This window comes from Anabrus simplex, chromosome 9 (assembly GCF_040414725.1).
Source record: "Anabrus simplex isolate iqAnaSimp1 chromosome 9, ASM4041472v1, whole genome shotgun sequence".
In the NCBI taxonomy this organism is placed as follows: Eukaryota; Metazoa; Arthropoda; class Insecta; order Orthoptera; family Tettigoniidae; genus Anabrus; species Anabrus simplex.
Genome location: NC_090273.1, coordinates 170,344,945 through 170,366,429, shown reverse-complemented (window position 1 = coordinate 170,366,429; position 21,485 = coordinate 170,344,945). Strand labels below are relative to the sequence as shown.

Below are 21,485 nucleotides of genomic sequence, written 5' to 3'. Positions count from 1 at the left end.
AACACATCAACGGGAACAATTTTCACACAAGACTGTATCAAGTGTCTAGGAGTTTCTTCTCAATTAAGCAGCAGCCTAAAACTATGAAACAGCTTAATATTGTACTCTTGTCAATTCCTTGATGTTACATGAGACCCAAAGTCAAGACACTAACAGTTTCATTCACAACGTTCTTGACCAGTCTACCTACAACAATCGGCTTTTAAATCTCCACTTGTGCATGACAACACATTTAATATTAGTTACGTCAAGAACATGAAAATGAAAATCGTGGGTCAAATGAGCCCCAGTTTTAATATCACCCTTTCTCAAGACTTATGATATAAAACATTTTTATTTTTATTTTTGAACATTTTAAGTTAACCAGAATAGAACTGCCAAGTTAAAACACATTTAATTTAAATTTATATTTTCAATCTTGACCAACCTACAAGCAACAATCAGTTCAAATCTCCACTTATTGTTGACGACACATCCTGTCACCAGACACGGTACGTCAAGAACTTAATATGATATAGGGGTCACATAAACCCCGATATGCAATCCTCTTTACCGAAAAGAAGATCCATTTTAGTTTTGGACATTTTTCATATTAGATAGATTAGGACCAAAAAACTTAACTGTATTAACTTATGTTTGTATATATTGTATATAGTGTATATATTGGTATGTTTATATTGGTTAAAAAGGTCCCAAACCTTGACCTAAAGGTTGTTTACAGGCTGAAGATGCCCAAAATAATGGGTGAAACATGTACCTGACCAAATAAGTCTACATAAAATCATGTAGATAATAACCACATTAAACGTGGAAAGTATTGAACAGGTGGTTTTTTATTAAATTATCCTTGATATCTACGCCAGTACTATGCTGCCAAACTGACAGTCCAAAACTACAGAGCTGGAATGACCAAAACGCAGACATCCGTGATCCGTGAACAATCTTCGTCTTTTTTCCGGCGGGAGGATTCCAATAGTGGATAGTCCCGGAGCAAAAACTATGCCCGTTTACTTTTCTGTTTCCTGGGAGTACCCGATGAGTCGGAAAATCTCAATTCACTACACTGGAGAGGGAAAGAACTATCTGACGTGGAGGCAGTTTTTCCTCCAAGCCAGAGAAGAAACCACATCTTCGCTGCTAATTTGGAATAAAATTAATGTAGATTTAATACAAGTGAAGAGGAAGAAGCTTTTCTTATGAAACGGCTCATTTCAGGGTTGAATTTCAAGTTATTTAGTGAATTGTGGTACTTTAATTTGGAATAGGCCTAAATTGTAATTCTAGACCAGTTCATAATACTACTCCTACTACTACTACTAACTGAGCCTCTGACTTAAGTGCGCACACTGCTCATTCAAAACAGCTCGTCAGAGTAGGTATCGAATAGCTGGCATACTATGATGAACCAGTGTGTTACGTACCAGCAGTATCAGAAAATGTATGAACCGGAGGAATAGCATGCTAAAGAAGAAATTTATCTAACTCCTCAGCTATTTCCCACCAATATTCAGTTAGGCTGTTATACTCGGTACGCAGCAGTAATCTCATCTATCGGAGTTGAATGTCAGCATAAGAGACAAAGAACATTACAACAAAAAATGGCCAGTGTAATGTTATTGTTGATCAATGTTACGCGCTTTCGATATTGTGGGCCTTTACATTATTAATTGTCTTCCGGTTCTGAAATACCACTCTTATCATAGTCGGTACGGTAAAACTGAATAAAACATAAATGATCGGAAATTGTATTCTCTATAACTTTTGTTATGTAGTACTTTTCCATAGGACGAAGAACACAGGTATTTAAAAATTAAATTATAGGTGCCTTCCCCTAAACTACCATTTCACCCAGGATGAATAATATTGTTTATAGCTTAAACTGTAGTTTCTTATTCCCCGACTCTACGTACCGATTTTCATTAAATTCTGTTTACCCATTTTGTCGGCACTCGGTGTTGATATGGACTTCGCAACAAAAATCCAAATTCATGAATATCTGTGTTATAGCCGGTACGGTAAAAATGCTTAAGACGTAAATGATCAGAAATTTAATTCTATATAACTTCAGTTATGTAGTATTTATCAATATGACCACTAATAATATAATTATTTGACAATTGAATTTTAGGCCTTCCCCTAAAACTACCATTTCACTCAGCGTGAATAAAATGATTTATAGCCTAGATTGTAGCGGCTCGCCCCCCGACTTTACATACCGATTTTTATTAAATTATCTTCAGCCGTTTCCTCGTGATGCGTGTACAGACAAACAGACAGACACACAGACAGACATTACGGAAAAGTAAAAACTGCATTTTCTTGTTACTGTGGACATGATCGATACAGAAATACCATTATTTTCAAATTCTGAGCAATGTACAGACAAAACTCTTATTTTATATATATAGATGTACCAAGTTTGAAAGGGCTTATCATTCGTGTCGTAGTATCTATTCATCTAAGTGCCTCTCCAAGAACCTCAAACTCAGACACTACAACTCGGTCATCAAACCATCTGTTCTGTATGCTTCCGAATGCCTTGTAATGGCTAGGAAGGGCCCACTCAGAAAGCTGGAGTTAAAAGAGAGGAAGATCCTGAGGAGGATATTAAGACCAATCAGAGAAGAAAGAGGCATTTATAGAATCCGCCATAATGATGAACTGTATGAACACCAGAAGGGCATCATCACGTGTATAAGGAAAAGGCGCCTGACCTTTTATGAACACTTGGCCCGTCTGGATTCCGAAAGACTCACCAACAGGATATTCACAGTAACAGGAAGAGGCAAGGCTTCTAAGAACACATGGATGATGTCAGTTAAGTCGGATATGGAACAACTACGTAACCCACAGGGACAAACTCATGACCGAATACTGTTCCGTCAAGCCATCCGACACGGTGTTTTCCCAACGTCCCTTACAAGTAAGAAGATTACAAGAACTAAGTGGACAGAGGAGAGAAAGCTGGCTCATAGTCAGCAAATGAAGGAGTATTGGAAGAAGAAGAAAGGAACAACTTTACCGAAGAGTAGATACGAGCCCGGTGGTCCTCAGTAGACCTAAACGACAAAGAAGAAGAAGAAAATTTCTTTTTTGCTAGTGGCTTTATGTCGCACCGACACAGATAGGTCTTATGGTGACAATGGGATAGGAAAGGCCTAGGAGTTGGAAGGAAGCGGTCGTGGCCTTAATTAAGGTACAGCCCCAGCATTTGCCTGGTGTGAAAATGGGAAACCACGGAAAACCATCTTCAGGGCTGCAGACAGTGGGATTCGAACCCACTATCTCCCGGATGCAAGCTCACAGCCGCGCGCCTCGAACCGCTCGGCCTACTTGCCCGGTAAGAAGAAAATAAGTGATCCTTTGCCACATGTATGCCAGCCTACTTAGTGGTATCTGGTTTCCGAATTTACTTCACAACTTAACAAAATTGGTGGCATTTATTACAAAGATAAACTTCACTTCTGCCGTAATGATAATCTTCATAATTATTATTAGAGGGAAAAACTGATATCATGAGATAGAAATTATTTGACAAAAAGCATGAATTGACGCTTGTCTTTTGTGTCCATGAAACACTATCAGTCTTTCTATTTTCTAGAACAATTTTTGTATTTCCTTAAATAATTTATATTTGTGAGGATCTTGAATCTGTCGAAACTAATTCAGTAGAATATAAATTTAGAAAATACCTGAAAAGAATACCATCACGCTTTTGGAGCCAGCAAGTAGTTCCTGCTAACTAATGACTTGCAAGCAAGCTTGTTCGGTGGCCAAGTATGTACCATGTACAAGTATTTAATACATCTATTAGGCAATTTCATGTTTGGGTGAAAGTTTCTGTTAGTTCACTGTTTTACTTTATACCACTTGCAACACAATGACAAAAGAACTGAAAAGTCCGTGCACTGAAAAGAAACTTGTGGCAAACTTTCAATCCTGCAAATTTATCCATTTCAAAACCTGTCAATAGAATTTAAAGTCCGTAACTCCGTTATTATAATGGACTTGCCTTTTGTCATGGAAATTATTTCTGTTGCACTTATTTAAATGTACAGCAAGTGAAAAGGCCAAAATTCTTCTACTTTCATCAAACGAGTTAGAAATAGAACATATGACCTTCTCTTCTTCCCATTTATTCCTAAACATTTCCACACCTTATCAAACCTGACTTTCACCTGAGGTGAAACCAATCATTCTGGTGGCAATTTGCTTCAGTTGTAAGCCCATCTGAATTAACATTTGTGACAAAATATCACCAGGTGTGGAACTTTGGCTTGTATGAACAGCAACGGGTTATGCAATACGGGTACAAACATGGACATGAACGCATGATTTGAGACTAACTTACCTTTTTTTTTTTTCTTTCTTTGTTGGACGTGTTCTCCAAATCACACGCTCTTCAACTTCACTTAACAATAATACATGCCTTCAGAGAACACTAGTGAACATAAATATATTTTACTGTACTACTGATAGCAATGGTGTTGCCTCCAGTGGACAAGTCGAAACACGAGGGAGGACAGCTGCAGCACACTGCAGACTTTTGTAGTTCAAGTTTGTTAGTTGCTTACACGCTACTGTCTGAACAGACCGTGCTCGTAGTGACATTTCACTGGTCTAGATCAACAAGGGTCCTTACTTACTTACATACATTTCAAGCAATAGGAGTGGGTGCTGATGCAAGTGGTATGGAAAATGTTGCACGATGTAAGACATATTCTCATAAAAGTAAACACATGTCTCTAGCCTTGACAAGATACACGGTGGTTTACCTTTCGAAATAACACGATTTATGCTGGGGTTTCCTATTCCTCTTAAGGCTGGTTTGATCCTCAAAAAGCACCACCAAAAGTCATGAGGTGTGTACAAGGCTTGAGAGTAGTGAGGTAGTTTGCCATAGCTTTCCTCACTGGACCAGGAAGTACTACTGCAGCACGACAAATAACTCCTTTCGTAACAAGTCGTGCTTTGAATGTCAGTACTCTAGCAGAGCGCTGCACACCACCATCACACCGTTCCTGTTCACTCTCAGCTTGATAAATGGATTATCAGATAGAAAGACAATAAAACTTACCCCATTGAATTAAGTACTGAAAATGCTCCCCCTCGGCCTGTAGACAAAGATTGTATCGTGGGATGATATTCTGGTTCAGTCTTGGCAATTCAGCCTCATCTTCTTATCGGTCCCTCAGTCCTGAGGATATATGAGGACATTTCTTAGTATCCGTTTCCATCCTTCGCGGACTTCTGCCAAACGGGTTCCTGTGAGCACATCCATGCTTCCTCTTTGCAGGCACATTTCCTATAATTATGTGCTTTCAAGGCTCACTTCTCTGCATCGCACACTGGACATCTCAAATGAGTTGATCCTCTTAATACCGCTCGATGCTGCCAATACTGTAGCAGGGTAAACCTCGCCAGACTGTCTCATGAGTCTTCAAAATTTTGCTGTAAATTGCATTTAAAAATCTACAGCACATGAAAATATGCAGTTCAACATTTGATTCAGAAGCCGTAAAACACATCATACTCAACAGAATCTTATCGCACACTGGGCGAGGTACGTAGATCATCCACTCGCCCAGGCAACGAGTGTGAGACTTTCAGTGGAAGCTACATTTTCAAACAAACAAACAAACAAACAAACAAACAAACAAACAAACAAACAAACAAACAAACAAACAAATAAATAAATGAATAAATAAATAAATAAATAAATAAATAAATAAATAAATAAATAAATAAATCCGTCCGTCCGTCCATCCATCCATCCATTCATCAAGAAAGAGCAACCACAATCATAACACATTCACATTCCCCACTGTACGTCCTCCCACAGTCAACTCTAGTTCTCTTCTGACATTTCCACTAACAGATAATGATAGCAGGAAGGTGGAAATTACAGACAATCTAGAGTTCGTAAACTTAAAGCGGGTGAAGATTAGCGAACTGTTGCGTGCAACATTAATGGAAACTGCACCAACTTCTTCGTATGGATGGTACGTACTCACCACATATCCTGACGGACAACTTAAATGACAACCGTAAATGCTCACAAAGATATACAAGGAAAAGAAGTGGTTTGCTTTACTTCTGGACACATTTCTAGCTTTTGGATCTCATGATATCAGTTTCAATTAAATTCAGGCACTTCTCATCGTTCCACTCCATAGCGCTTTGTACTGCAAGACCAATGAAGATCTACAGTATTGTGAGGGTGACACCCTGTGTCAGCAAATAGCCTACTCCCACAACACAACACTTACTTCAGTCGCAATGTTTAAATACTTTCTCGAATACATACGATCGCGAATCTTCCAATTCCAGAATCGTAAGAACATACTTTCTAGAATACATAACTAACAAAGGCCAACACACCCTGTTCTAAAATTCATGTGACAATTTTCTGGACAGTTCCAGTAAATTTAGAAATGAAACCTACTAGTTACACATGCAATATGCTACCAAAATATTTATACTGTACAAATTAGGTAATTACATGGCATACAAATAAAACATTCTATCACCACACTTCAGATCATACAGTAAGTACTACTTAACAAGGTTTACAAATAAAATCTTCTAGGCTATAACACTTTCCACTTCCAATATATTCTACACCTGCGTCAAACAATGTCTTCGTGTGAGCACTGAAGCATTAGTCCGCCAACACTTAGAGGGTGAATATTTTTGAAAACTCTTGACACATTAACGATCCTAGCCAGAAAGTCCCTGACCTCACCTGAACAAAAAATTGTATTTTCCTGACAAAAATTTGGCATTTGTGGAATTTTCAACAGCCTCCTCCACCTTCATTAACTGTCCAACACACACCTCTACACAATATTTATTATTATTTTTTTTTTTGCTAGGGGCTTTACGTCGCACCGACACAGATAGTTCTTATGGCGACGATGGGATAGGAAAGGCCTAGGAGTTGGAAGGAAGCGGCCGTGGCCTTAATTAAGGTACAGCCCCAGCATTTGCCTGGTGTGAAAATGGGAAACCACGGAAAACCATTTTCAGGGCTGCCGATAGTGGGATTCGAACCTACTATCTCCCGGATGCAAGCTCACAGCCGCGCGCCTCTACACGCACTGCCAACTCGCCCGGTACAATATTTATTACTCAAATAGGAAATACAACATTTTGAACTGTAAAGTTCATACAATTTAATATTGACCTGCCAGATAAGAATACACATTAATACATTTTATTTATACATGAATAATGAAAGTATTGTCTTTTGACTTAAAAGGATGTGAAGCATAATCACCACGCCTGCTTCATTGACGGATTGGTGATCCTCCCGCACTGATCGGACAGATGGGATAAAGACATCCGGAAGATTACTGGGATCAATTGGCAGAACATCGCTCAAGACCGTCCCAGATGGAGAGACCTCATGGAAACCTACCTTGCTTCGGACTTAAAGAGGCCACATCGTAAAAACGATTGAATATGGCTGATAGTGATAGTGAATGAAAGTATTACTATTAAAATTACTAATGAACACACAATCTTGGTACTAATATACAAAACAAAACAAAATGCAGCCCAACAACAAAATTACACACAATTTTTTCTAGTTTCAAGTAGGCAGATTTTATCTTCAATTCTGACTTCACATTCTTGTGAATGCATTCTTTAAACTTTTTTTCGTCTTCCAACTTTCTTATTTCATCATTTATTCTTCGTTTCTCAACTTCTTTCTGTCCTCTTCTTTGACCTTCCGGCATATCTTCTCCAAGTAATCCTGGCATTTCTTATGAGCACATCTCACCGATAACAACATTCTATGATTAACTGGTACGTAATCATACAAAATCACACTCCATAGTAAAAAATGGAATCATATTGTACAATAATTGACTCCTCGTGCGTGTTTTCTACCAACATTGATTTATTTATAGAAAAGCCACTCTCCACTACAGCATTTCCATGAGACAGTATAAGACAAAGCTTTATTACTTGCCGAAGTTCCCTACACTGTTTGTTTTCTGCAATATCTCTAAACCCATACTATCATCACATATTGAGATATATTCTTTGAATTTAGTTTCCAAAGATTCCTTTGATTCACAACACAGAGAAATGTATTGTGCTTTAGCCTTATCATCCAAATTTTCAGTAATTCTGTTAGCTTCATCCAACATTTCCAGGCTGTATTCCATTCGGGTCTGAGCAAGATGACTCGTACGACTTTAAAGGACTTTTATCCAACACTTTTATCACGACTACCACTAATATTTTCTGACATTCATGGTTAAAACCAAGAATTTCTCTCTCTGACAATTTTAGTTCTGTAAGTACCTTTTTCGTACTAAATCCCACATCAACTTTACCTACCTCAATTAAGTTTGTTGGGTTCTATCGATCAAGCAAAATCACACTCCTAATATCAATGGCATTTGCCATTTTAGTACGCTTGACAAAGCAATTCTTAATAGTTCATTCCAATGGGAGTACAGAAATGGAGCAAGTGGTTTGTTATTTTGAAATCGCCTGAGAAAAGGCTCACATTCCAAAGAAACGGTTTTGAAAAATGCTAGGTTGCATTTTATTAAAGAGTCTTGGATTTGTTCTTTAATATTTTTACAGCACTTAAACTTAGCATTTGCAACATATGCCTTGATATGGTGAAATACTTCTAAGGCTCATTTCAGACAATGAACATAGTACTGTCAGTGGGAACATTGTTCTACAGTAACTGCAGTGAACCGGGCCTGGCGAGCACAGGAATGAGTTAAGCTCCCAATTTACGGTCATTAAACCTGTTTTAAGAGCTCCACCGATGACATGCAAACCACATACTCCCAGGTTCAATAACTTTTTCTCATCAGGATTTTTCGGTCTCCATTTCCACTTCAAGCTTCCTGAGAGAGCTCAAGTTCACATTAGACCCATCCATTGAGACCTGCAACAAGGTTTTTCTTTAAAGAGGGTGCAGTCCATGATTAAATTTCTGTAGCAGATCTCGGGCAGTAGCATGACTCAGAAAAACACTGTTCCAATATCTAGAAACCACTTTATCAGTGTTGATATCAAAAAATCTGACAATGAGATCCATTTGTCCTTGTGTTACCTAATCGAGTGACTCATCAAAAGAAACTACATAGTCCTCACACGTTTTCGAATGGTTTGTTAATAACTTACTGAAACGTGGTGCAATACCATGATTAATCATGTAGGAACACTTAAGGCAGAAACAAACTACTGTCACTTCACGTGAAATCTCTCTGTGCTGAGTCAGCATGGAGGGGAGGTTGATGATGACACTGCATGCGGCATGAAGACAGGAAACACACTGTCCTCACGTTTACAGATCACAGTATACTATGTCTGATGGCAAGCTACGATAGTACATCCAGTTCATCGGATTCTGATGATCTTTTAATTGCCTGTGATGTTCCTGTTGCCATGAGTACTGTCTGCCGCAAACGCCTGTGGGTACATGAAAGAAATCTGTGGTGAATACCACAACTTAGTAACAGAGCTAGATGGGCATCCAGAAAAATTTCAGATGTACTTCAGGCTGAACAAAGATGAATTCAACTACTATAATCTCATCAAGGATGAAACTGTTGGCCGAACTACACTCTGCATTTGCAACTGTTTCAGAGGAATCCTACATAGGTTTTTCAGATATGAGAAAATTTCAAAAATTACTTCAATTCACTTGAAGGCTGTGTGCCATGGCAATTACCAACAGTTCGCCGTGGAAGAATAAATTGAACACAGAAGAAAAAACTGTGCGGTAGTGGATGGATCATACAGTAAATATTTATTCACCGATCTCTAATTCAACAGCATAATTTGTATTTGTGTAGTATTTAATTTATTATTATTATTATTATTATGCCCAGCTCCGTGGTTAACTGGTTGGCGTGCTAGCCTTTGGTCACAGCGGTCCTGGGTTCAATTCCCGGCAGGGTTGGGAATTTTAACCATCATTGGTTAAGTTCGCTGGCACGAGGGCTGGGTGTATGTGTCGTCTTTTATCATTTCATTCTCATCATGACGCACAGGTCGCCTACGGGCGTCAAATCAAAACACCTGCAACTGGCAAGCCGAACTTGTCCTCGGACACCCCCGGCACTAAAAGCCATATGCCATTTCATTTATTATTATTATTGGGACAATAATCATAAGTACAATTGTGGACTGTTTTCAACAACTGAATGCCTATTGTGCGATCTTTAATTCCTTTCCTATTTTGTACCTTGCCCCGTGCAACATTTGCTGATTTCTATAGTTAATCGAACCTATGTCATACAGATTCTCATGCACCTGCACCAATTCAATTAACATTTCTTCCATATCGCTAAAAGAAACTGCTTGTATTCACACCTCACGTCACCAGATATGTGCTAGAGCAGAAAAATGTGCTCTGCGTGAAGAGCGCTGTCACCAGATTCTACGTCACAATGATGTCAGCCGATGTCAACACCCGTGACATGAGTGCAGTGTGATCACTCTACATTTCATACAGTGTGGAAAAGGCATAGCACATCTTTTTTGACAGGTTCAATTGCGTCATGATACGCACGAACTCACGTGAAGTGACAGTAGTGTGTTCCTGCCTTTACTTTCACCAAAGATGAATTTCGATGCAACTGCACTATCTGGGAACATCTGCGCATTAACTCTTCTTGAATTTACTAGCAACAACTTTTAATGACCATAAAATTTCTGCTTTGGCTACTTCATCTTTATTAAAATAAGAAGTAGCATAGAAACCACTTTATGAGTGTCTTTATGGCTGTCTTGATTTAATATTCTGAAGATGAGTGTGTTTTCTTGTTTCTGTTGATCTTCATAATTCTGTTGAACTAGTGCTAGGTTTGACAAAAATGATGCCAATGATGGCTGTCTTGATTTAATATTCTGAAGCCGAGTGTGCTTTGGTCCAGTTCTGCGTGAATTAATTGCCTGGCTGAGTTTAAACTTCTTTCTGCACATATTGCATTAGGTTTCAAATTTATTGTCCGGTACATCACTGATTGAATCTACAAACTCTGGATTATGGGTTGAATCCAGCCACTGATAGCTGAAAGTTGTTTTTCTTGCCATCTTATCTAATGCATAGGCTTAATCTGAAACAAAAGAAAGCTACGTTAATTGTACACAAAAACTATGTCAAAGCACAAATACATTTATGTCAGCAATGTTGGGATAAGACCAGAGCCGCCACACAATAAACTCATTGTTTTAATGCTGCCATGTACAATTTAAAATTTTTAAATACAATTCAACTTACCTCATCAATTGATCACTTTTCCTCGCTTCAAAGGATTCACAGGTTGCAGTTTGGCATCAGTATGAATTACCTGACACATAACAAATTTGAGTCTACTTCCCTCACTTTCCCTGACAATTCCTAACTTGCCCTGACTTTCCAGGTTTCTGGGAACCCTGTGCAACACATTTTCACCCAACATTTGTGGCTACCACCAGCCTACTGAGAGCCCCCTACAGAGCGTACTCAAAGTACGTTCCTGTGCTTCGCAAAATGTCTCTGCATTCAGAATGTGGTTACAGTCACCATTACGTTACATGCTACAGTTCCTTAACAGAGCAGTTGAAAGACAACAGTTCACTAAAGAACAAAGAACAGCTATGGCCATTACTACAGTAATTTACCTTTCTTGTTTTTCGCAGCTATTTTCTCCAGGTAATTGGACACTAGCCGAGGATAAGCTTCTTGCAGCAACGTCTGAGGTTCAACTGTCACCAGTAAAGACTCCAAGGTCACTCCTTCATCTAGGTCTATGTTTCTGAGGCACCCATGTTCATCAGTCCATTGCACTTCATAACTAAGTATTCCCTTCTTCACTCTCTTCTTGATGATAGATTGTGGTGAAAGTAGGAAAGATGTGGAAGCTGACCCTTTGTTTGATATTATGTGCTGCAATTGCCATCTTGTAACCAATGGTAAAAACTTCCCTAATGCATACATTTCTGTCCAGCTCAACTTCTTGGTGGAGTATTTCTAAGAGAATAACAAATTTAACAATAAACAAACACCATTAGACAATACATAAAAATGAGAACAATATTACGTGAGACTGATGAGAATAATAAACGAAGATTAAAGCAAAAACCTACCCAAGACCAAGAAAGTCACTACTGGATCTGTACAGGAACTTACAGTCAAAAGAGTAGAGTAGTAAGAGAAGAGGAATAGTGAAGAATAGAAGGAACAAACAAGAGGACATAAAGCAATAGAATAGGACAACGCAACCTTAGTGAGAGAAGATGATGAAATCAAGAGTGAATTCAAGGCTTTTTGCGATAAGCTCTTGAATGAAGTGACACACAGCACAATATCAGACAGTGAAGAGCCAAGTAGAAGTATAGAACCACCAATTACCTAGCTGAAGATAGAAAAATTCTAAAAATTATCAGGAAAGGGAAAATAAGAAGAGTGGATGAAGAGTGTTGAAATGTTATAAAGACTCCTCAACACAGTATTGCAGGAAAATGTCATCGTGAAAGACTTGAAGAAGGATGCGATTGTGCTTCTTTCCAAGAAAGGGAGCAGAAGGAAATGTGACAACTACTGTGGCATCTCTCAAGGCCTAAAATGTCTGCAAAAAATTCACAGAGAGAAGATTAAGGAAACTGTACAATAAAACCATTATTGGAAGAGGAATACGATGGTTTTAGGCCAGGAAGACCAGAAGACAGGACTAAAATGGTTTGACTATATAAAAAGGATAAATGCCAACAGCATTGCAAAAGGTGAATAAGAAAGAGAAGTATAGGGAAGAAGACCAGTCAGCAGACCCGGAGGAAAATGGACTGATTTCAATAAGCAGGATATAGAGGACAGAGAACAACACTGGGAGAGGGTTTGCAGATAGAGAGAGATGGAGGAGGCCAATACATCATACCTGCACAACTGGAGTTGATCGAAGTTCTTATTCTTTAGTGCTTTTCAGTTTTCTCCTTGATTTTGCTGCCTAAAATGACATCATTAAATTTTTCTGTATGTTAAATTAACTCCTTTTTAATTTCTACAATTAACACTGATCTGGCTTCAGGGCAGATGCCGAGGTGGCAGATTCCCTATCAGTTGTTTAAGTGGTCTTTTCTTAACCCTACACTGCACAGTGTAGCGTTTTCACTACATAATAGACTTCTTCTTGTAGTTCAGTAACATGCTAAGTCTTCGACATCTGCACTTCCAGAAATGATGCTACAGGGGGCTAGGGACAATAATTTTCTCCATCTATGTGATATGTTATCTTTGCCTGAGGCAGCTGAATAATAATAACAATGTGTAATGTACTATAATATGTACTGTGTTTTTTGGCAAATATATTCGTAATTCCTTTTGACATAAATGTCATACGGCTGGGGATCATCTGAAAATATGTGTAACGGAAGTGAAGTTACCCAGCAACCATGCAATGTACACATTATGGCTGCTGGTCATCTGAAATTAGCAGCCACAACAGAGCAGCACTGTGTTTGAAAAAGAATGCAGATTGTTTTAAAGGCTATCACATCAATTGAACTCTGGAGAGGACCTATTTATTTGAGCAATTCCAACAGTGTAATAAATCTCTTTGAATTGTTTAAAAATATTTTTAATTTTCTATGTTCTTATGAGTAATAAATAATACATCTTCTGATATACTGTACTGGGTAACATTTGTACATAAGTAGCCTTCAATGCACGATGGAGCGTTTTTGCACAATCCTGAATTTTTTTTCCCTTTTTGCTCACCAGTGTGATCAAATACATTAAAAATCTGTTGTCAATGTGTTGTTACATACCTATCTTATCTCCTTGTAATAATTTTTTCACATCACAGTTATGGGTGTAAATAAATTCATGCACTGTAGGGTTAAATAATATCAAAGAATTGGTAAATTTATCAAACATTTCCCTTGGTAAATTATACCAACAATTGCTTTAAACCAATCCCATAAGCAGTTTACACTTTTATTCACCATTTTCCACTGATCATAATTACTTTTAAAATACTTCCTCACACCTGTCTTATCAACCATAAAGTACTACTTTTAAAACCTTCCTTTCCTATTGCATTTATTTTTAACTATGACAAAAGGCAGCTTGATGTCATTTATATCACCTACAGTATCACTTCAGTTTCTCTAGAGCTCATCTGGTTTTAAAAGCGACACATCCACAATATTGGTCCTTCTGGTTGGTTCCCTCACTTTTTGATTCAGCTGTCCTTCCCAGATTAACTTATTTACCATTTCTTGGTCATGCTTCCTGTCATTTGCATTACCTTCCCAATTAACATTTGGTGAATTGAGATCACCCATTAGAATCACATTCCTTCCTGTGTCGTTTTCCACATCTTTAGAGATAAGTCTTACATCTAAGATATCATGTTTCTCATCCTCAAATTCAGGGGCAGGTTTCAGGCCTTGGCATTAACAATTCATTCTCCTACAAGTAATATAAAGTAAGATTTCAACGATTCATGTTTTGAAATAAAGTTGTGGAGCTGAAAATAAACTTCTATCAGTTGTGTTAAATTGCCGAGGATTGACATGAGTGTGGGCTTGAAAGATCAGACAGTCTTCTACTTACAATGAAAGTAAGAAGGTCAGGTCTTTTCCATGTTTTTTCCAGCTTTCCAAATGGAATTACATTTTCTTTCTGTAGAAACTCCTGGATTGTAGCCTCACATGGAAAATTCTCATCCAAAAGAGCTTTTTTGCGAATGGCCAATTCAGCAAGTGTGACCCTGCAATCAAGTACATGAGAAAGTCAGGAGCACATGATCTGAGAGACAGATTTACAATTGCTGACCTACCAATCTAGTCCAATAAAGTGGTCATAAAGCTAGAGAGAATACATACTTAACATCATCATCATCATCTTCCTTCCAAGTATTGGGCCATGTGACCCGTTACGGTCTTGCATTTTACTTTTTGCAAGACTTGAAAGCAATCAAATGTCCTTCCGACGGGTTGCTAGCCTGAAGGAAGTAAGACCATTGGTGGGGCTGCCACCTCTAAGCTAATGGACTAGCTGAAATCACAGCATTTCCTCCATAATGGATGTAACGGTTATACCGCCGTGACTCTGTCAACAGGGCTGGGAACAGGTTTTTTCATCTCGGGAAGGTGAGGTTGGCCTTTGGGCAGGAGAGGTTATGTCATAATCATCATCCTTCCAAGTACTGGGCCATGTGGCCTGTTACGGTCTTGTATTTTCTTTCTATCGCTTCATTGGACGTCCTATAGATCTCTGTCCTCTTGGTTGATAGCGTAGGATCTCCCTTGGTAGTCTTCCAGATTTCATCCTTTGAACATGACGTTTCCAGTTTTCTTGGTAATCATAGATGTAATTGATTACTGATTTCACATTCAGTCCCTTAAGCACATCTTCATTTCTTATACGATCCCATTTCGTATAGCCTGCTGTTCTGCGCATGAATGTCATTTCACGTGCTGTAATTCTGGAAATGTCTTGAGTTCTTATTGTCCATGCCTCACTGCCGTAGCAAAGCATTGGTCTGGCTAAAGTGTTATAAAGACGTAAGCGAGTGTGTTTTTGGACAAGAGATGGCTTCATGATATGATTTATGATTCATGTTGTTCTGGTAAATTTGGTTATTTTTGCAGAGATATCAATTTCCCCTTGGTAAGATAAATTGTATCCCAGATAAATGAATTCGTTGACTCTTTCCAAAATTTTATTATCTAAACAGATTTTACTCTGGCCCTTAAAGGCCATTATTTTGCTCTTTTGTGGTGAAATGATCATGTCGAATTTTGAAGAGACTTTCTGGAGATTAAATACTGACCACTGAAGATCATCTTCTGATGATGCTACCAATGCAACATCATCAGCAAAGAGTATGGCATCTAGATGTGTGAGATATCTGCTGACTGGGATTGATCCATGCCTTCCATGCCTCCATTCCTGTATTATGTTGTTCATATAGATTATGAACAACAAAGGAGAAAGTCCACAACCTTGTCTCACACCTCTGCTGATCGGTTTCCATTCAGTCTGATGATTACCTAACTTTATTGTAATAAGGTTGTCACTGTACATGTTGTATATGTTATCTATTAACTGTTGTGGGACATTATCTTCTGCTAAGATATTAAGAAGTCTGTTCCTATTAACTAGGTCAAAGGCTTTCTTAAAATCAACAAATGCTATGTGAGTTTCCAAGTTAAATTCCCTGAGTTTTTCGACCAAGATTTTCAAGGTAAAGTAAGCATCAGCACATGAGCGTCCCTTTCGAAATCCATGTTGTTCATTTCCAATCACATTTTCATAATACCTGAATAATTTTTCTCTGACAATATTTGAGTAAATTTTGTAACCTGAGTTAAGTATACTTATCCCTCTGTAATTTCCACAATCTTTCACACTGCCCTTCTTATGAAGAGGAATAACTATAGCTTTTTGCCAATTCTCTGGTGGTCTGTTGCCATTCCAAATTAAATTGATGAATTTGAGAAATCTTTGCTTGAAGATGTCACTGGAATACTTGAATAATTGTGCATTTATTGAATCTTCTCCAGATGCTTTTCCATTTCTAAGTTTTCTGAGTATTAGCTCCAGTTCTTCGAGTGTAATGGTTTCCGAAGACTTGTTAAGAGATGTTGGCAGAAGAAATGGCTCAATATTTGAACCTCTCCAAAGGTTCCAAAAATAAATGAGCCACTCCGTTAGAGGTATTGCATTAATGCGTATGTCTTCTTTTACATCATTATTTAGTTTCTTGAGTATTTTATAGGTCTGTGGTTGTGGTCTTGTTATATCAGTCCCCAGTTGTGAAACAAAGTTTTCCCAACTCTTTCTGTGCTTTTTCTGCACTTCCCTTTTTTGCTATTGCTCTCTTGTGGTGATACTCTATTTTATCTTCTAATTTGCCAGTTGACAAAAATTTTTTATAAGCATTTCTTTTGTCTGAAATAACCTTTTCAATCTCTTCATCCCAGATTCTTAAACCCTTTTTCCTCTGCCATTTTTTTTAACTCCCAAACTCTCAAAAGCAGACTGCTTTAAAACTGAACACAAATTAGACCACTCCATTTCCACATTGTCACTAACTGGTGTCATCTGTATAAGTTCATTAAGTCTGTTCTGGTACAGCCATTTTATACTGGGGTCTCTTAATAGGTTAACCTTATAAGAAGTTTTAATTTCTTGTGTTGTTTGTGTGTTTCTTTTATACCATCTAGGCCTCAGACGAATAGGTGCTACTAATAGATAGTGATCAGTTTCCAATTCAGGGCCTCGATAGACTCTTGTATCCAAGACTAAATCTTCCAATTTACCATTACAAATTATATAATCTCGTTCATAATCTTTAACTGATTGAAGACAGTGAAATCTATTAATTTCGTTCCATTGTTATTACGGGTTGTTTCTCCGTGGATTCCGATGTGATTCTGAATTTTCTCATTACCAACTCTGGCAATGAAGTCTCCCAGTAATAGTAGCATATCTTGTTTGTTAATTTTATTGACTATCTTTTGCAGATCATTATAGAACCCATCACTTTCGTTTCAATTGCCCTCCACTGGAGCGTATACCCCTATAACTGTAAGATAACCCCTGAATAGTTTTAGTCTTAATTGGATAATCCTTTCATTCCAAAAAGTGTAGTTATCAATTGTTGATCTTAATCTTGTGTGTACCATGAGCAGTACACCCGCCTGTGCTCTAGTATTTCTGTCAACCCCACTGTAAAACTGTAAATAATTTACTGTCTCTTTTGATCCCTGAAGCTTTCTTTTTGTTTCTGAAATTGCTGCAATTAAAATGTCTTTTTTTGCGAGAATGTCGTCCAGCTGGTCATCTTTGTGTGAGATACCTTGTACATTCCAGGTAGCACATCTAAAAGTATTTTTCTTCTTCCAATCTTTGTCCATTTCACTGTCCTTTTCAATGCCAGGAGAGGTTATGTATTCCACATAAAGTTAATTTTAGATAATATACAGAACAATAACAAATAGGTTAATATGCCAAGTTCTTCATGATATAGATAAAATACATGTAAAGTATATAAAATATCATAATTTTAAAATATTCACCGTATAAGGAAACTTCAATCTTCAAAGAATATAAAAGACTTGTTTATAATAACCATAGCAACTGTCACTAATCCTTCACAGCACCATAATTTTCATATTTTCCAAAACAACTACTATAAAATTCAGGACACCAGTAAGTGTATATTATAAAGATGACTTTTAAGTTTCATAACAACAGCATCAAATCTATATCAATTCAGAAAAACAGAATTATAAAAGTACTAATACAGAGCTTCTCATATATGTAATGATATAAGTAAAGGAGAGGAATAATCAAGTTGTACAGAAGTAGAACAAACACAATGATAAGGACAGTCTCCACATCTTCAAAGCAATCAGCTCTCTCCTCATCAGTCACAGTGTGCATAAATATAATGCGTGCTTAATCACTTGTAATGTCCGGCTCCATGGCTAAATGGATAGCGTGTTGGCCTTTGGTCCAGAGGGTCCCAAGTTCGATTCCTGGCCGGGTCAGGGATTTTAACCTTAATTGGTTAATTCCAATGGCTCGGGAGCTGGGTGTGTGTGACGTATTCAGCATTAGAAATCATCCTAGGTAGGGCCCTCATATTCACAGGAAACTTTATAGGCTGTCGACGAGAAAAAGACCCACACCAGGCCTCTCTGGAGGCCATACAGTCAATCAATCAATCAATCAATCAATCAATCAATCAATCAATCAATCAATACTGATCTGCATTTAGGGCAGTCGCCCAGGTGGCAGATTCCCTATTTGTTGTTTTCCTAGCCTTTTCCTAAATTATTTCAAAGAAATTGGAAATTTATTGAACATCTCTCTTGGTAAGTTATTCCAATCCCTAACTCCCCTTCCTATAAATGAATATTTGCCCCAGTTTGTCCTCTTGAATTTCAACTTTATCTTCATATTGTGATCTTTCCTACTTTTATAAATGCCATTCAAACTTATTCGTCTACTAATGTCATTCCACGCCATCTCTCCGCTGACAGCCCGGAACATACCACTTAGTCGAGCAGCTCTTCTTCTTTCTCTCAATTCTTCCCAACTCAAACATTGCAACATTTTTGTAACGCTACTCTTTTGTCGGAAATCGCCCAGAACAAATCGAGCTGCTTTTCTTTGGATTTTTTCCAGTTCTTGAATCAGGTAATCCTGGTGAGGGTCCCATACACTGGAACCATACTCTAGTTGGGGTCTTACCAGAGACTTATATGCCCTCTCCTTTACATCCTTACTACAACCCCTAAACACCCTCATAACCATGTGCAGAGATTGTACCCTTTATTTACAATCCCATTTATGTGATTACCCCAATGAAGATCTTTCCTTATATTAACACCTAGATACTTACAATGATCCCCAAAAGGAACTTTCACCCCATTAACGCAGTAATTAAAACTGTGAAGACTTTTCCTACTTGTAAAACTCACAACCTGACTTTTAACCCCGTTTATCAACTTACCATTGCCTGCTGTCCATCTCACAACATTTTTGAGGTCACGTTGCAGTTGCTCACAATCTTGTAACTTATTTATCACTCTATAGAGAATAACATCATCCGCAAAAAGCCTTACCTCCGATTCCACTCCTTTACTCATATAATTTATATATATAAGAAAACATAAAGGTCCGATAATACTGCCTTGAGGAATTCCCCTCTTTAATTATTACAGGGTCAGATAAAGCTTCACCTACTCTAATTCTCTGAGATCTATTTTCTAGAAATATAGCAACCCATTCAGTCACTCTTTTGTCTAGTCCAATTGCACACATTTTTGCCAGTAGTCTCCCATGATCCACCCTATCAAATGCTTTAGACAGGTCAATCGCGATACAGTCCATTTGACCTCCAGAATCCAAGATATCTGCTATATCTTGCTGGAATCCTACAAGTTGAGCTTCAGTGGAATAACCTTTCCTAAAACCGAATTGCCTTCTATCGAACCAGTTATTAATTTCACAAACATGTCTAATATAATCAGAAAGAATGCCTTCCCAAAGCTTACATACAATGCATGTCAAACTTACTGGCCTGTAATTTTCAGCCTTATGTCTATCACCCTTTCCTTTATACACAGGGGCAACTATAGCAACTCTCCATTCATCTGGTATAGCTCCTCCAACCAAACAATAATCAAATAAGTACTTCAGATATGGTACTATATCCCAACCCATTGTCTTTAGTATATCCCCAGAAATCTGATCAATTCCAGTCGCTTTTCTAGTTTTTAACTTTTGTATCTTATTGTAAATGTCATTGTTATCATATGTAAATTTTATTACTTCTTTGGCCTTAGTCTCCTCCTCTATCTCGACATTATCCTTGTAACCAACAATCTTTACATACTGCTGACTGAATACTTCTGCCTTTTGAAGATCCTCACATACACACTCTTGTTCATTAATTATTCCTGGAATGTCCTTCTTGGAACCTGTTTCTGCCTTAAAATACCTATACATACCCTTCCATTTTTCAGTAAAATTTGTATGACTGCCAATTATGCTTGCCATCATATTATCCTTAGCTGCCTTCTTTGCTAGATTCAATTTTCTAGTAAGTTCCTTCAATTTCTCCTTACTTCCACAGCCATTTCTAACTCTATTTCTTTCCAGTCTGCACCTCCTTCTTAGTCTCTTTATTTCTCTATTATAATAAGGTGGGTCTTTACGATTCCTTACCACCCTTAATGGTACAAACCTGTTTTCGCATTCCTCAACAATTTCTTTAAACCCATCCCAGAGTCTGTTTACATTTATATTTACTGTTTTCCACCGATCATAGTTACTTTTTAGAAACTGCCTCATGCCTGCTTTATCAGCCATATGGTACTGCCTAACAGTCCTACTTTTAAGACCTTCCTTTCTATCACATTTTTTTTTAACTACCACAAAAACAGCTTCATGATCACTAATACCATCTATTACTTCAGTTTCCCTATAGAGCTCATCTGGTTTTATCAGCACGACATCCAGGATATTTTTCCCTCTGGTTGGTTCCATCACTTTCTGAATCAGCTGTCCTTCCCATATTAACTTATTTGCCATTTGTTGGTCATGCTTCCTGTCGTTCGCATTTCCTTCCCAATTGACATCTGGCAAATTCATATCTCCCGCTACAATCACATTTCTTTCCATGTCGTTTCCCACATAGCTGACTATCCTATCAAATAATTCCAAATCCGCGTCAGTGCTACCCTTTCCCGATCTGTACACTCCAAATATATCAAGTTGCCTATTATCTTTAGAAATGAGCCTTACACCTAGAATTTCGTGTGTCTCATCTTTAACTTTTTCGTAGCTTACAAATTCTTCTTTCACCAGAATGAACACTCCGCCTCCCACCCTTCCTATCCTATCTCTACGATACACACTCCAGTGCCGTGAGAAAATTTTTGCATCCATTATATCATTTCTCAGCCATGATTCAACTCCTATTACAATATCTGGTGAATAT

General features: G+C 37.9%; 1 protein-coding gene across 2 annotated transcripts in view; it reads right to left on the bottom strand.

Moving 5' to 3' along the window:
• The window catches only part of Gen (XPG-like endonuclease), a 244,982-nt gene that overhangs the window by 16,621 nt on the left and 206,876 nt on the right, over window positions 1-21,485 (bottom strand). For both annotated transcript variants that reach the window (XM_067153912.2, XM_067153913.2), the window contains 2 exons: window positions 14,579-14,735; window positions 11,647-11,995 (listed from right to left, as the gene is read on the bottom strand). In XM_067153912.2, the coding sequence (XP_067010013.2) occupies window positions 11,647-11,995; window positions 14,579-14,735 (506 nt within the window). The remainder of the gene's footprint in view (window positions 1-11,646; window positions 11,996-14,578; window positions 14,736-21,485) is intronic.